This window comes from Mesitornis unicolor, unplaced genomic scaffold, assembly GCF_000695765.1.
Source record: "Mesitornis unicolor isolate BGI_N332 unplaced genomic scaffold, ASM69576v1 scaffold24742, whole genome shotgun sequence".
Taxonomy (NCBI): domain Eukaryota; kingdom Metazoa; phylum Chordata; class Aves; order Mesitornithiformes; family Mesitornithidae; genus Mesitornis; species Mesitornis unicolor.
In genome coordinates this window covers 1-13,550 of record NW_010167481.1, presented here as the reverse complement: position 1 = coordinate 13,550, position 13,550 = coordinate 1, and the positions used below count along the sequence as shown (strand labels likewise).

The 13,550-nt window shown below is 49.3% G+C and overlaps 2 protein-coding genes across 2 annotated transcripts; one reads left to right on the top strand and one right to left on the bottom strand.

Moving 5' to 3' along the window:
• The first annotated feature begins 499 nt into the window (after positions 1-499).
• Positions 500-7,903, top strand: UBE2Z (ubiquitin-conjugating enzyme E2Z). Its single transcript, XM_010178716.1, has 6 exons — positions 500-577; positions 2,341-2,528; positions 4,129-4,240; positions 4,844-4,956; positions 5,486-5,576; positions 7,385-7,903. Exons 1-6 carry the CDS (start codon positions 512-514, stop codon positions 7,553-7,555), a joined length of 741 nt encoding a protein of 246 aa, XP_010177018.1. The 5' UTR covers positions 500-511; the 3' UTR covers positions 7,556-7,903.
• A 2,302-nt stretch (positions 7,904-10,205) lies between these two features.
• SNF8 (SNF8, ESCRT-II complex subunit) lies at positions 10,206-13,207 on the bottom strand. Its single transcript, XM_010178715.1, has 7 exons — positions 13,160-13,207; positions 12,483-12,621; positions 12,043-12,147; positions 11,633-11,705; positions 10,883-11,024; positions 10,643-10,717; positions 10,206-10,446 (listed from the first exon to the last, which is right to left on the bottom strand). The coding sequence occupies exons 2-7, from the start codon at positions 12,619-12,621 to the stop codon at positions 10,309-10,311; spliced, it is 672 nt and encodes a 223-aa protein (XP_010177017.1). The 5' UTR covers positions 13,160-13,207; the 3' UTR covers positions 10,206-10,308.
• Between the last annotated feature and the right edge of the window lie 343 nt (positions 13,208-13,550).

Below are 13,550 nucleotides of genomic sequence, written 5' to 3'. Positions count from 1 at the left end.
GTTCTCAAAGGCAGTTGAGTCACGATGTGTTTGGGGAAAACAAACGACTGGGTCTAGGAAAAGGATCCTGAAAACAGTCTGTGTCTGAAGAGGGAAAACACGGGGTGGGAGAGTCATCCTTTAAACAACAAGCTTCACCTAAGAGAACTTTTAAACGCCTGCTTTAAGGGAAGTTCCTGGTTGAAGTTTTACGTGCTGGAGCTGATCTATGGTAAAATACAAGGTGGTGGGTCGGGTGGCTCGATCTGATGCCTCGTGTATTGATTCTGTGAGTGCTGCTTGTGCTCTTGAAACACCTCACCTATTTCTTGGGGATAAATTGAAAGAGCTCAGCCAGAAAACAGAGGCAAAAGAAGAATGTCTAGATCTTCACGAGCTGCACGTTTCCATCTTCAAAGTCTGTCCCCTTACACCCATGCAGATTTGTCATCAAGAGCGCTCTGTGTCTCGGGGGCTGATGAACGCCAGGGGAGATCTTGACTAATTCCTGTTTCCTTTGTTCAGGGATATCATGTCCATTTACAAGGAACCGCCCCCGGGAATGTTTGTTGTGCCTGATCCCCACGACATGACCAAGGTAAGAGAAGATTTGGAGCTGGTTCAACTTTCCGCTTCTCTGTGTGTTGCTCTTGGTGGCTGCTGGAAGGGTTTGCCCAAACGGAGTATTCCCTTAACGCTGGGAGAGAAGTCAGGGTGAGCCTTGCAGAGGAGCGTAATGAGCCTTCAGGTTTTGTGGTGACATTGACATGGGCTGCATTTAAACTGGGAGGAGGCCCTCAAGGAAACTGGCTCTGTGGAGAGACACCAGCACAGGGATCTGAGGAGCTTCAGCAGGTAAAGCCAGCACTGCTTTAGGGGCCCTATGAACCAGTGGGGTGCTGATCCAGCTCAGATCATTCTCCCAGTACTTGAAAACAATGAGTACAGCAGCTCAAGGGAGAGAGAGCTCCATGAGAAGCTGTTGGCCATGGGAGCTTTCTCAGAGAAGTTGGAAATGAGAAATGTCCATTAGCAACAAGCAGTGCTGGAGCGTCTGTAATCCACCTGTGGAAACTGGAGATGTTTAATGGTTGTGAGGTGGCACTGAGATGTGTCCCTGTGCCCGGGCCCTGTCCTGCTCTGGAGCTGCCCCCCTGGCACTCACCGGGACGGGGTTGTGTGCAGGTCTGACCCATGCAACCACTCCCACCCGTCGCCTCCAGCAGAGCTGCTCCCCTGGGCCACAGATACGGCTACGGCCTCTCCTGTCCACATTCTTCACCCCCAGCTCTTGGTGTTTTCCAGGACTGGGAATTTCCAGTTATGTCAGAGGGAATGCAGGGAGCTGGGTTGCTCATTTTTTGGCTGCTGCTGCCCTTTCTCCAGCCAGTGTCACCAGGTCTGGCTGTGCTGGTTTGTGTGTGCGTGTGTGTGTGGGGTCGCATTGGTTTCTTCTCTGCTGCGCACTTCTCCCACCCTCTGACAAATGTGGCATCCCCCAAATTCCCTCCTGGCTTAGAGCCCCTGGATTTTTGGAGGTGGCACAAAGGGAGTGGCCCTGCACAGCTCCCACCCCACACACTGAGCTGCAGCTCTGGCTTCCCTCGATGCCTAAAAAGTGCCAAAACGCCCCAAAATGGAGATGCCAGGTTGTAGAACACCCTTGGGGCTTTTAACTGAAATCCTGGGGAGGTAAGAGGATCATTAAAAGAGACGGCTTGGATCGCTTGGGGAGTAAGCTTTCTTAACAGCCCAAAGGGAATAGATTTCCTGGTATACAATTGGGATCTTTGAGGGTAATTAGCATGGAGAGAATAGGGTCTTAATTCCAGATCCTGGCAGAGAAAACGGAGCGATTGGTTTTAATAAGAGCAAATCAGCACGAGACCATAAAATTGAGGAACGCTCTAGTTCTGGCAGAAATTCTGATTGGTTTTTTTTTTTTTCTTTCTAAATTTAGATTTATTTTCATATTTGAAATCTTCCCTTTTTTTTTTCTGTAATTTGAAGCAAAGCTTCCCAGCTGAACTGCGATTCAGGCTGGGTTGGACCCTATAGAGATGTATATGGCAGGCAGCTGCTGTGGACTCTGGCCAAAGCTTGCGTTGGAAACCTGCTTCACACACGGAGCGTGGCAGAGGGGGGGAGAAGTGCGCAGCAGCGGCCCTGGCTAAGGAGGGAAGGAGGGAGGGAGGAAGGGGAGGGATTCAGCCTGGCTCGCACATGGCTTGCGCTTGTGGAAGCCGCTGCCTCCGTGCTGCTGCCTGGGTGGAGGTTTCTTGCCTTCGGTCGGCTTTGTTGAGGATTGGACGGTGCTGCACAGTTTTGAAGTGGTGCGCAAGACGGGCTTTTGTTTTCCAGATTCATGCATTGATCACAGGCCCATTTGACACGCCTTATGAAGGGGGTTTCTTCTTGTTCCTGTTTCGCTGTCCTCCAGATTATCCCATCCACCCACCAAGGGTCAAACTGATGACAACGGGAAATAACACAGTGAGGTTTAACCCCAACTTCTACCGCAATGGGAAAGTCTGCCTGAGTATTCTGGGGTAAGAGGAGACTTTGGCTGTTTTGATGGGAAAGCAGGAGGTGGCTGCAGGCTGTGTTCTGCCTCCTGCATCCTTCTCGGCGCGCTGTGCCCTGATCTCGCCCCAGACGTGTGCTTGGACGCACCTTTACGCTTCTGTGGAGGGCAGAATCAGAGACGTAAAGCAGCACAAATTCCTCTACTGAAATAAGAGTCTAACTTGTCTTTAAGGGCACCTGAGAACGGAGCAGGGGAAGCATGAAATTCAGTGGACGTTGTCGCTTTTCTCCTGCTTCCCCTTGAAAACCCTGGCTCAAACACTGCCTTTCTTCTGCTTTTGCGCTTCGCAGCCTGATCCTTAATGTCGGCTGAATGTAGGTTTTTGTGGCTTTAATTTCCCCTCTCTGTGTGGGTTTAAAAAGAAATAAATAAACCTAAAAGCCACTAAGAACTTCTTTGAGAGCCGTTTGACTGCTCTGGGCTTCCACCTACACGTAGGACGTGGGGCTGAGCGCCGGGTGTAATGATTTACAAGAGCTGCTCCCATGCCGCCTGTTCAAACAAGCTTTGCTGCTGCAAACGCTCCTTATTCACCTCCTTGATTTTATTAAACATGGGGAAGTCCTGGTTAATTGGGTGGCTCTTACGGCTCTGCCAGAGGAACCCTGGCCGTGGTGTGATATTCCCAACCCCAGTTTCAGTTACCAGTAAAGAAAAGCTTTTGCTGAGACTCTGGGCTGGTGATGCCAACGCCTGCAGAGCACTGAGATGTGTAGGGCACGTCCGTATCTCAGGGCTCTGAATGCCCAGCAGCTCCTGCACAAGCGGCCTCGTTGCTCTTGCAATTGTAGTCCTGGCGTGGAAGGTAAATTATTGACGAGTGAACAAAGAGCCTCGGCCTTAGCAGGGATGGGAAGCGCAGAGGGAGCTGCGAATGAAAGGATTTAGGAAGCTCATATGTGGGTCAGCACATCCTTGTTCAGCTCACAGGGAGACAGGCCTGTATCTGGAACTAGGATATTAAGGGCGAGCAGCAGAACAGCTTTTTTGACTTATGCTGTCCTGTGCAAAGGTTTTTGCTACTCTGTGTGTATGAAACAGGCACCTTATTGTGACAGGCAGAGCGTCTGTTAGTGCTTTGGTGGCCATCCTTGTGCTGAGTGTGTTACAGACTGCACAAGTGATGGCCTTGTTTGAGTCTTGACAGGCAGCTTCCAGTTCTTAAGAGTCATTTCTGGCTGTTGGTAGCTTGTGTTGCTCCAGGCTGCTGTGTGAGGCGATAGCCATGACTTTAAAGTGCCTCATGAAATGCTCAGAAATGTTATTTTTCCTCAGCTCACGTGTGTTGCCCTGTGTGTGTGAGCAGTGAAGTTTAGCAGCCTCTCTTGTCTTGCTGAAGCTAAAGTACTCATTTGGTTGAGAGAATAAACTGCTTTGACCCTGAAAACTTTCTCAGCATCCAGTGCTTTCTATACCTGTAGCAGCTGTTTCTTTTCCTGTCGCGTTTCTGTAAGGTAGAGATGTGTTTTCCCAACCTTTCTGATCTTCGGTGGCTGGAGGGATGGTGCTCACCGGGCCAATCCTGCGTTGTTAATTGATGCTTTTCTGTTTTAATGCCTCAGCACTTGGACCGGGCCTGCCTGGAGCCCAGCACAGAGTATCTCATCGGTCCTCATCTCCATCCAGTCTCTGATGACTGAGAACCCCTATCACAATGAACCCGGCTTTGAGCAGGTGAGAGTTTGAGGTGGATCATCCCCGGTTTTGCAGCTATTTGGCTCTTCACACCTTGCTCCTGGTGGCAAATCCTGTTCTGGAAATGGGGACAAAAGTAGATTACGTCGCTTGGCTCTTCTCCAGCTTGCTCTGCCTCTATCAGAGCTTGAGAAGGAGCTGCAAGCCAGCTCTGAGCCGGAGGCTGCTTCGCTCACGTATGGGTAAGGTAACAGAAGAACAAGAGGCATTTGAGAAGTTGCTGGGGAGATGGGGTAGCTCTTCATTTCTCTGCTACATGACTCCCGAAATGGCTTCCCTGTGACACATTATCACGCAGGAAATGAACTGCTCAGGTTTTCATGGTTTCCAGCGTCTTGTAGAGAGGCAGGTTTCTGTGCTAGCTTCGTCAGTTGACCTGTCTCCACAGCTGTGTGAGTCCGAGGCTCAGGAGACGTGTAAAATCTCACCAGCTTTACATTTGCAGTATAAATTAGCTCAGCACACACAAAACAGACAAAACCGTAGTGGATTTGCGCACCAGTGAAATTCATCAGGCCCAGGAGAGAGAGACCAAGAGTCATTGCAGTCGCATGGACTCACTGGCCCAAATTCTATTTGCAGGAGAGGCACCCTGGGGACAGCAAGAACTATAACGAGTGCATTCGGCATGAGACCATCCGCGTAGCAGTGTGCGACATGCTGGAGGGAAAGTGTCCCTGTCCCGAGCCGTTACGGTATGGAAAGGAGGCATGGAGGGAGCATAAGAAAGTGGGTGTGGAGAAGCAGAATAAACTTCTCTGGCTGCCCTTCCTGAAATCCTGGTTGTTGCTCCAGGGAAGAGCAAGGCTTGAACTCTCCCTGGTCCAGCAAAGAGTCATTTTTATTTCCCCTGAAGTGGACGGCTGCATTTGTGTGGTGTCCAGGAGCTGTGCATTGACAAAGGCTGCGTTAATGCGCACAATGGCTGCATCCTGTGACTCGTGTTTGAGTATAAATGTGCCTTGTCTTATGGGGAATAAAACCCCTCGGAGGGAGGGGAGCACAGCTGCTGTGGAAACACGTGCAGCATCTCCAGCTGCAGTGACGCTGCCGTTGGTTTTGCTCTGTGTCCTGCCTCGCTGCGCCCCGTTAGTTGTCTGGGCCTCCCTGTATGGGGCTGCACCCTGATTGCATGAAGTGGAATTCAGTGGGATGGGGTGCACTGGGTGCTGTGACCATTGTAACGCTGTCACTTTGTGCTGTTTGCTCTCTCATTGCATTCAGGACTGTAATGGAGAAATCCTTCATGGAGTACTACGACTTCTACGAAGGGGTGTGTAAAGAGAGACTTTATCTCCAAGGACAGACAATGCAGGTGGGTGGCAGACCATTTTCCTGTTGATAACGCACTGCCTTCGGTAAGGGTGTGTGCTTTGACAGACAGCAGTGCGCAGCACCTAGAGGTGTGGTGGCGTGGATCTGGATCTTTTCTCAGAAATGCATATTCCAACTTTGAACCCTCCATGAAACTGAGACCTGAGATGTTTCAGTAGATAAAGCGCTGCCTTCCCCAAGTTCACAGTGTGCACACAGGGTTTTCAAGGCTGTGAGGCTTCTCAGAGTGCTGGACCTGGGCACACAGGTATTTCCTTCAGCAGTGGAACCAATAGAGCTTGCTTTCCTGTGGACCTGGTGCTAAGCAGGGAGGGCACACGCAGGTTATCCAGCGTTGGTGGCGTCTGAACTCCATAGCAGCGTTTTCCTGCTGGGACACTGGTAGAGTTCCTCTTTTTCTGAGGTTCCTTTGCTCATATTGTGGATAGAAACTTTTCCCTGATGCTCCTTGCTCTGTCAGATGGGGGTGAAAGTGGCTGACTGAGCTGAAAGTTACTGGGGGAGGAAGGGGTGGAGGAAGAGCTGCAGTAGACAGACACATCTAGACAGGTTGAACACAGGAACTTGTTTCTGCAGGAAAGTAGACTTTAAAGAATAGATTGCCAAGCTATTTGCATATGAACAGATGTGTCTTCCTCCCTCATCAGCCACCTCTTGTCTGACTCATTGAGAAATTCGACTGCTAAGAAAAGATGGAGGTGGTTGATTTAATGATCTTGTGTCTCTGAGCCCCTTTTTCTTGTCAGTGCCTGGGTAATTCATAAATGGAAAGCACTCCCAGAGCAGGAGGGTTCACGTTTGGAGTGAGAAATTCCCATAAGGAAGGTGTGTGCCTGACTTTGAGCTGCAGAGAGGACTGAACTGAAGGCTGGGTGGTGAAGTTTGGTGGCAGTAGAGAATTGTCAGGTGTGGCCCACTCCTGTTTCTTCTTCAGGAAGCCTTTATGAAGGTCCCTGTGTTGTGTTCGGTTCCCAAAGGCAGTGGCTGCCGTGGTCTGTTTTCTGCTCACTTGTAAATAGTAGTGCAGGAAGCATGACTGCAACGTGCTGGAGAGATGGCGTTATTGTCTGCATTACCCTGTATTTGAAATTAAGTCACTCCAGGCTCAGAATCAGTCGAGTGCTTGCCAGCTGCGCTGTCTTGTTAACTCTGGGACCACACGTTGGCTTGTACCAAAGATTCCCATCAGATACGATGGCGTAAACTCCACCACCACCTTATATAGCCCTGGCAATGTGTCTTTGACCTGGGATGGGGATAAAAGCAGCACATGTTAAATAATCTCCAAAGGTTTTCTGCCTCTGACTTGGCTACATCTCAGCTGGGGACCTTGATTTAAAACAAGAACAGCGATGCTTTCGTTTGGAAAGGGTCTGTAGCACTAACACTGAGTGTGGTCAACTCTTTGGCCTCTGGATTTTAGGGGCTTTCATTTGTGATCTTTTCCCTGCCTCCTTGAAGTGGGCCCGAGACCAAGTCTTTCAATCAGTTGACTTCTTCAGAGCTGTAGTCGAAATTCAAGCCGTGTCTGCCTGGCCGTTCCTCTGTTTTTGAAGTTTGCTTGGTTTTGTACGGTTTCCCAAAAGAGTCTCCCAACTGAAATTATCTTCAGTCTTCAACCTCTGCCATGACAGTGGGAAGCTTAGGGGCCTCTCCGTCATAGGATGGGCTTTAACCCTTAAGTCTTTGACCATTTGTTGCCCAATTACTACGCTGCTTTCTTCCTTCTGCCTCTTGCCAGAAGGATAATGGTCTACATTAACAGGCTTATCTATGGTTTTCTTCCAGGATCCTTTTGGAGAAAAACGAGGCCACTTTGACTATCAGTCCCTATTAGTGCGTTTGCAAGTAATTCGGCAGAAGGTGCAAGAGAAAAACCAGCAGGAGAATACAGAAATAGACTCTGAGAGCAGCTCCTCCGAGACAGAGACAGACACTCAAGGTTGCTCTAAAGCTTAGAGCTGCGTTACCAGTGGAGAGGCCAAGCCGTGGGGATGTTCTGTCTTCACACTTTAGAGTATCCCTGACAGACTCGACAACCAAACCAATGCCAGAGCGAGGAAAACTGTGGGATATCTTCTGTCTCCTTTCACTGCTCTGGTGGATAACGCTGAACGAGAAGACTTCATGCTAGACAAAGCCAAGCTTGTGACAGGCTACTCTTAAAGGTACTTACTATGCTAGGAAGCCGGAGCATGTGGCATCAGGTTATTTCTATTTTTTTTTTTTTGGAAATACCTACACTGGTTGAATTATTTTTTTTTTTTTCTTCTCCATTTGATTAAAGAATGAGATCCAGACTGCGAATCCTCTTACAGCTTTTCTGTTCCTAGACAATGAGCCCTCCCCTGGGGCTGTGCTGAACGTGGAGCTGTAGCTGTGGGAGCGCTTTGACGAGCCCAGGGCATGACAGGGCCCCCGCGCCGTGTGCCCAGGCAAAACCTTCTAGTGCGGGTTGGGAGAGATGGAGCCTCTCTGCTCTCTGGAGCCCATCTACCTGATGTCTTTCTTCTAGACGCTGTTCTAGACAGACCAAAGATAAAGAGCAGTAGTGGAATCTGGGCTCCTTTCTGAAAGCTTTACTCAAGCCCTGGGTGACTTCGTCCACTGAGACTTCAGGCACAAAGGGGCGGATGAGAAGTGGGAACTGCGAGAATCTGTAAATCGAGTGCAGGTGTGTTCATCCTGGCATTTTTGGGGGGAAGGGAGGGTGAGAAAATCATTGGTCAGAGATACGGGGAGCACTTAAAAATAAATATAGTTTGCATATTATTTTTAAGGTGTTGATTTAAATTTAGCATTTTAGAAATATTTTATTCTGGCTGCTCTGAATGGAGCTGTTTTGTTTCCTTAACTCTTTGCTTTCCACCTCTCTACTCGGTGTAATGTTTTATTTTCCTCCCTTCTTCCTCCTGCCGCCTCACTCCCCGCTGCTACCTTGATCCATCAGATTAAAACACTCGAATAAGGGGCGATTCTTGCTAAGCGAGCCACTGTTTCTGGGTGGAGCTCTGCAGAGGTGTACGCCTTGTTACTGACAAATTCCTTTGCCAAACTTGGCGGGGCGCGAGCTGTAGCTGAGCGGCGTCAAGTTTAACACTTCAGTGCTTCGACTGTTTTACGCAGCAGCTTTTTCCTGCGAGCGAAGGCCGGGCTCTCCGAGGGGAGGCTGCTGCCTGCGAGTGCCATTACATCGAAGATGTATTGGGTGTAACTTGGGTGGAGGTGAAACACCCGGTTTCTCCAGGTGGATGAGCCTGGTGGCGATTGATTGAAGCAGTATAAGGTCCTGTTGATAAAGAGCTTAATCCATTTTTTTTTCCCCCCCTTATTATTTTTATGGGAGCTTTGGTAGAAAGCTAAGCACAAAGTTGCACATTGTCCTGGGCCCTCTCCCAGTTTCCTTCAACACCTTCCCACCAGTTCGGCCCTGTTTCAGGCTCCCGATGGTGGTGGGAGAACTTCCAACGCAGTCATCTTTGCCTAAAAAAAGCGCAGAAAGAGGGGCCAGAAGACCCCTGCCATGTGCTGCACAGAAAGGCAATGCCCCATGCGTCACTGAATTCTTCTCAGTCTGTGATTTATATCAACTCTTGCAGAACTCAGAAGCCTGCACACTGCTGCTCAAGCAGCTCTGAAAAGCTGAAAGGTGGAAACATTTTGGAATTGTTAAGGTGCCGTTTAACAACTTGGGAACCTTTCTCTTCCCTTTAACAAACTCCCCTGGGTCTGTCATTGGCTTGATTTTAGGCTTAAACCCTGTCTCCCCTTGAGGGAAAGCTGAGCTTGCATAGGACTCATTCAACACCTAACACCAGGTGAGAGCCAACAAAGCGGTGTCCACCTCGAAATGAGGCCTCGGGGAGGCAGCGGGGTCTCCCCAGAAGCCGCGAGCTGCGTCCTCCTTCACCGCCTCTTAATCCCATTGTAAATGTCACGTTGTTTTTCACCATTCAGTAGCGTTGTGGGTAGAGCTGTGACTCTGCTGCCTTCCCAAGGCAGAGCTGGTTCTGAAATCTGTTTGTGATGCATGTGGCGTTACCATCCACCGATACGACGAAACAAGAAAATGCCTTATTGTGGACACTATTCACATAACTAGCATGTGGCTGTCAAAGAGAAGTATTAGTTTTATAGCTCTAATGTCGTCTGTCCTACCATTTCTGAATGTTTCCATTTCAAAGTGACAATCCTCAAATGACTGCTCTAGGCAGAGATGTTTTAGCAGCAGATTTTTAGACCTAATTGAGTTGAAAAATATATGCACAAGAGTCACTCTAAGATACCTTGTTTGTATACTATTGTACATAAGATTTTCTTTTTTTTTGTGCAATAAAGTTTGTTTTGGCAGAATCTAGACTGTGGTACTCCTTAGTGGAACAACGACTCGCTCACAGAGCAGATTGTCAGTGTCACTGCTGGCTCCAGGATTCTTTAGCTGGAGTTGCATTCGCATCCTCCAAGACTGCAGTCACAACAGCAGCTTCGCTCATTTTCCTCTTGCTGTGACAAGGTTGTAGTGGCAAGTGGCATTTCCACCCACAACAGAGGAGAAAATTCAGAGGCAAGCAAGTATGAATTAGTCCTATTAATCTTTTCAAGCTAGACACTTTTTACAAAACTTTTATTACAAGTCCACTGGGGCTGTGTTTCATGTGATATGCAAATAAGCTCACAAGGAGAATTAGATACAGGCACAGAACACGTAGCAGTCAAGGTATCGCCTCCTTGGCTTCCTCGGGTGTGATTTCCTGAGAGTACAGCTCTGTGAAGAGAGCGGGCAGCCAGTACTGAGGTTCTCCTGCCGCCTGCATGTCCAGCCAGGCCATTCCTTCCTTCAGCAAGTGTTCCTGCACAAACAGAGCGGGGACTGAGTGAGACGTCACTGAACGGCTGAGAAGCCATTCACAATAGAGGCCTGACCCCACATTCATTCTAGGGCAAGGGAGGGTGTAGAATTGGGCTACAATAATTTGACCAAGAGAAATACAGTTCAGACAAGCAGCCTACGCTGTCACTGAACTGTGACGAGACCTTCATACGTACCAGCACTTGCTTTGCACGTTCTGTCTCCCACTTCAGACTGGACTTGATCTCACTGACTGTTACATAGCCCTTTTTCTGAAATGAGAGGAAAAGTACTGTGTGTTTATAGCCAAGATTTCAGTCCAGAGTTTAGAAGAGTGCAGAAAGTTTTGCCTACAGGCCTGGTCTGATCACAGTTCCCTGACACAGATGCAATAAGGTTCTTTCAGAGTGGTTGTATTTTAAGGTCTGGCTCAGTACCTCTGCCAGCTGCAAGACGACGGTGTGGTCCATGTTCAGTTCAGCCGGTACCGACTGGATCAGATACGTTCCACCAACAGGGATAATCCCAAAGCCGCTCCCCAGGACCTTCAGTTTCTTGATTGCACGGAGGAGATCGTCCCTGAGAAGCAGAAGTCAATGCAAGGCTTTAAAGCAAGAGCCTCTCTCTAACTGCACCCTATGCTCTGTAAGTGAGGAAGGTTTGACACGCAGAAGCTGTGGGCAGTCATAGCTCCTTGGAGCTTGCTGCAGTTTCAGGTAATCAACAGCTGAAAAATTTATTTACAAAGGAATTTAGAATTAGTTTGCATATCTGCAGCCCTCTTCAGAAGGGCAGACTTGCATTAGAAACACACTTGTAGCACCTGAGCTGCGAGTGCTAAACTTTAAGATTCAGCCCAAATTAGTGATCATGGTGAGTTGTGTCCTCAAATCTGCTTCTGTAATGACACGAACCAGCCCCTTCCTTACAGCTCAGGAGACCACAGCAGCTTCAGCAGACTGTGGCAGTGAGACAGCTGGATTTGCAGGGGAAGAATTATCTCCAGCTCAAGCCAGCAGTCCCTTGGGCCTTAGGGCTCCCAAAGAGAGCACACTGCTGCTTTCTGAAATAGTTAAGTCATTAACTGTGGATCTCCATTGCTAGAAGTCAAGTTTGGAGAATCAGTCACCCCTTTTCATCCCCAACTGTTACTTGATTCCCCTTTCCTGTAATACACAGACACTCACTGGCTGACGTCCTGCGCAAACTTCCCCCTTCCCTTCAGCACTTGCTGATGAAGTTCTTCCAGCGTTATCAGACCTGGGAGTTGACAGAAGGGGACAGGAAAGCATTAATGCAGAGCAACAAAATTACTCCAGCAACAGCAGTCAAGGGTCCTTTGTGTATTTGCCACTGGTTCTCCCCTGCCTGCCATGTTACGAGCAGCTCTTCGTTGTTCCCAGTATCAAGACTTGGGTGAGGTAAGCATTGAGTCACTGCTGTTCCCAGAACTAACACGCAGCCGTCAGCTGTTGCCTTCTCCCACAGATGTATTGGACTCGAGCTTCAACTGGCTTTGCTGGAGCCCATTCCTGGTCTCAGATTGCCCTTTTGGAGTGAAGAACATGGGGTGGGACAGACACAGGGAGATCCTCACCTCCATTCCTGTGTTTCAGAGCCAGGCAAACTTCAATGATCTGCACACCCAGCTCATAGTAAAAGTCTCCAACTCCCAGCATCTCTGACCAGAATCCTTTACCAGCTGTGAAGAGAGAAAGGAGAAAGCGATTGAACCACTGGGGAAAAAAATACCCTTCCTTAACAGTTACTGCTGCAAAGCAGGCTGCTCGCAAACCTCACTGTGAGGCCTCAGATCTGTTAATGAAAAATCTCCATTGTGTTTATCTCCACTTGTTTTCCCCCACCCTTTTAAGTAAATAGCACCCAAAGGGACACCACACCAATGCACAAACCCCAAGAGTCAAACACCACCGGCTCTCCTCATGGACAACTTTCACCAGTTTCACTGTGAGCCGTTTACAGCATGGGACCAGTGAGATGAATCCTTGACCATGAACCCCGGTGCCCGTTCCTCACATGCCAAAGGATCCACGCCGATTGTTGCACACATATCCTGAAACTGGACCCGGAACTCAGGGTTTTTACGGATTTCTTGCTTGTGTTTGCTGGCAAACTCTTCTAAGTTGGTCTTAAACATGTCCAGCTGCTTAGACATCTGAAAGAGAATTGCAGAGAAGTGTTTGTGTCTTATCACTTATTTAATGCAGTTTTTTCCATAAACACAGCCCTCAACAGGCACTAAGTGAGCAGAGTGCTCCAGAAACACTCAGGTCTCTGAGTGCTGCCTGCCCAGTGCAGATGGTCCCAGTGGTCTAAAAGGAAGGGAATAACATAAAAATTGCTTGATGGAATCAGAATTCTCCACATGAACTTTTAACACTGAATACAAACCAGTATCGGTGGAGATAAGACAAGGCAAAAGGCTGTTTTGAACCAAGAGGAAGCCTCAGAAGTTATTCTGTGCCGTACATGGGGCAGAAGCAGCTCTACAGAAATGAGGGGTTGCTGAGGCAGAGCGAGATCTGTAGCAAACATCACAGCTCTGATGGAAAGGCAGCCTAACGAGTACCATCGTTATCCACACTGCTCATGGATAAAGCTCTGGACACTGATGCAGAGAGAGAAACGAAGCCCAGGTTTGCAGCTGGGCTCACAACCAGGAGTACTCTTGCTACCAGGGGTGGGTCTCCCACCTGGGCCAGCTGGTCTTCGGCCAGGACCGTCCCTCGCTCCTTGTACTTCGCCTGCAGGAGGACAAAGGGATTATGGAGACAGCGCTGGAGGACAGAAAAACCAGAGTCCAAAACCGGACGAGGGAAGTGCTCCTTGAGGATGGATGAACCAGGAGGACCTGGTGCCCGGGGCAAAGGGGGAAGCTCGGGGCACCCTGGGCGTGGAGCAGAGCTGGCACAGCAGCCGTGAGGACGGGGGCGGCCCCACCCAGAGCATAGCAGCCCCAGCCGCAGGGCTGAAGGGATCCGGCCCCCCTCACACGGGACCGATGGAGCCTGGCAGCTCCCCCCACAGTTCTGGTGGGGCCTGATCCCCCTCCCACGGGCCTGACACCCCCTGCACCGAGCGTGG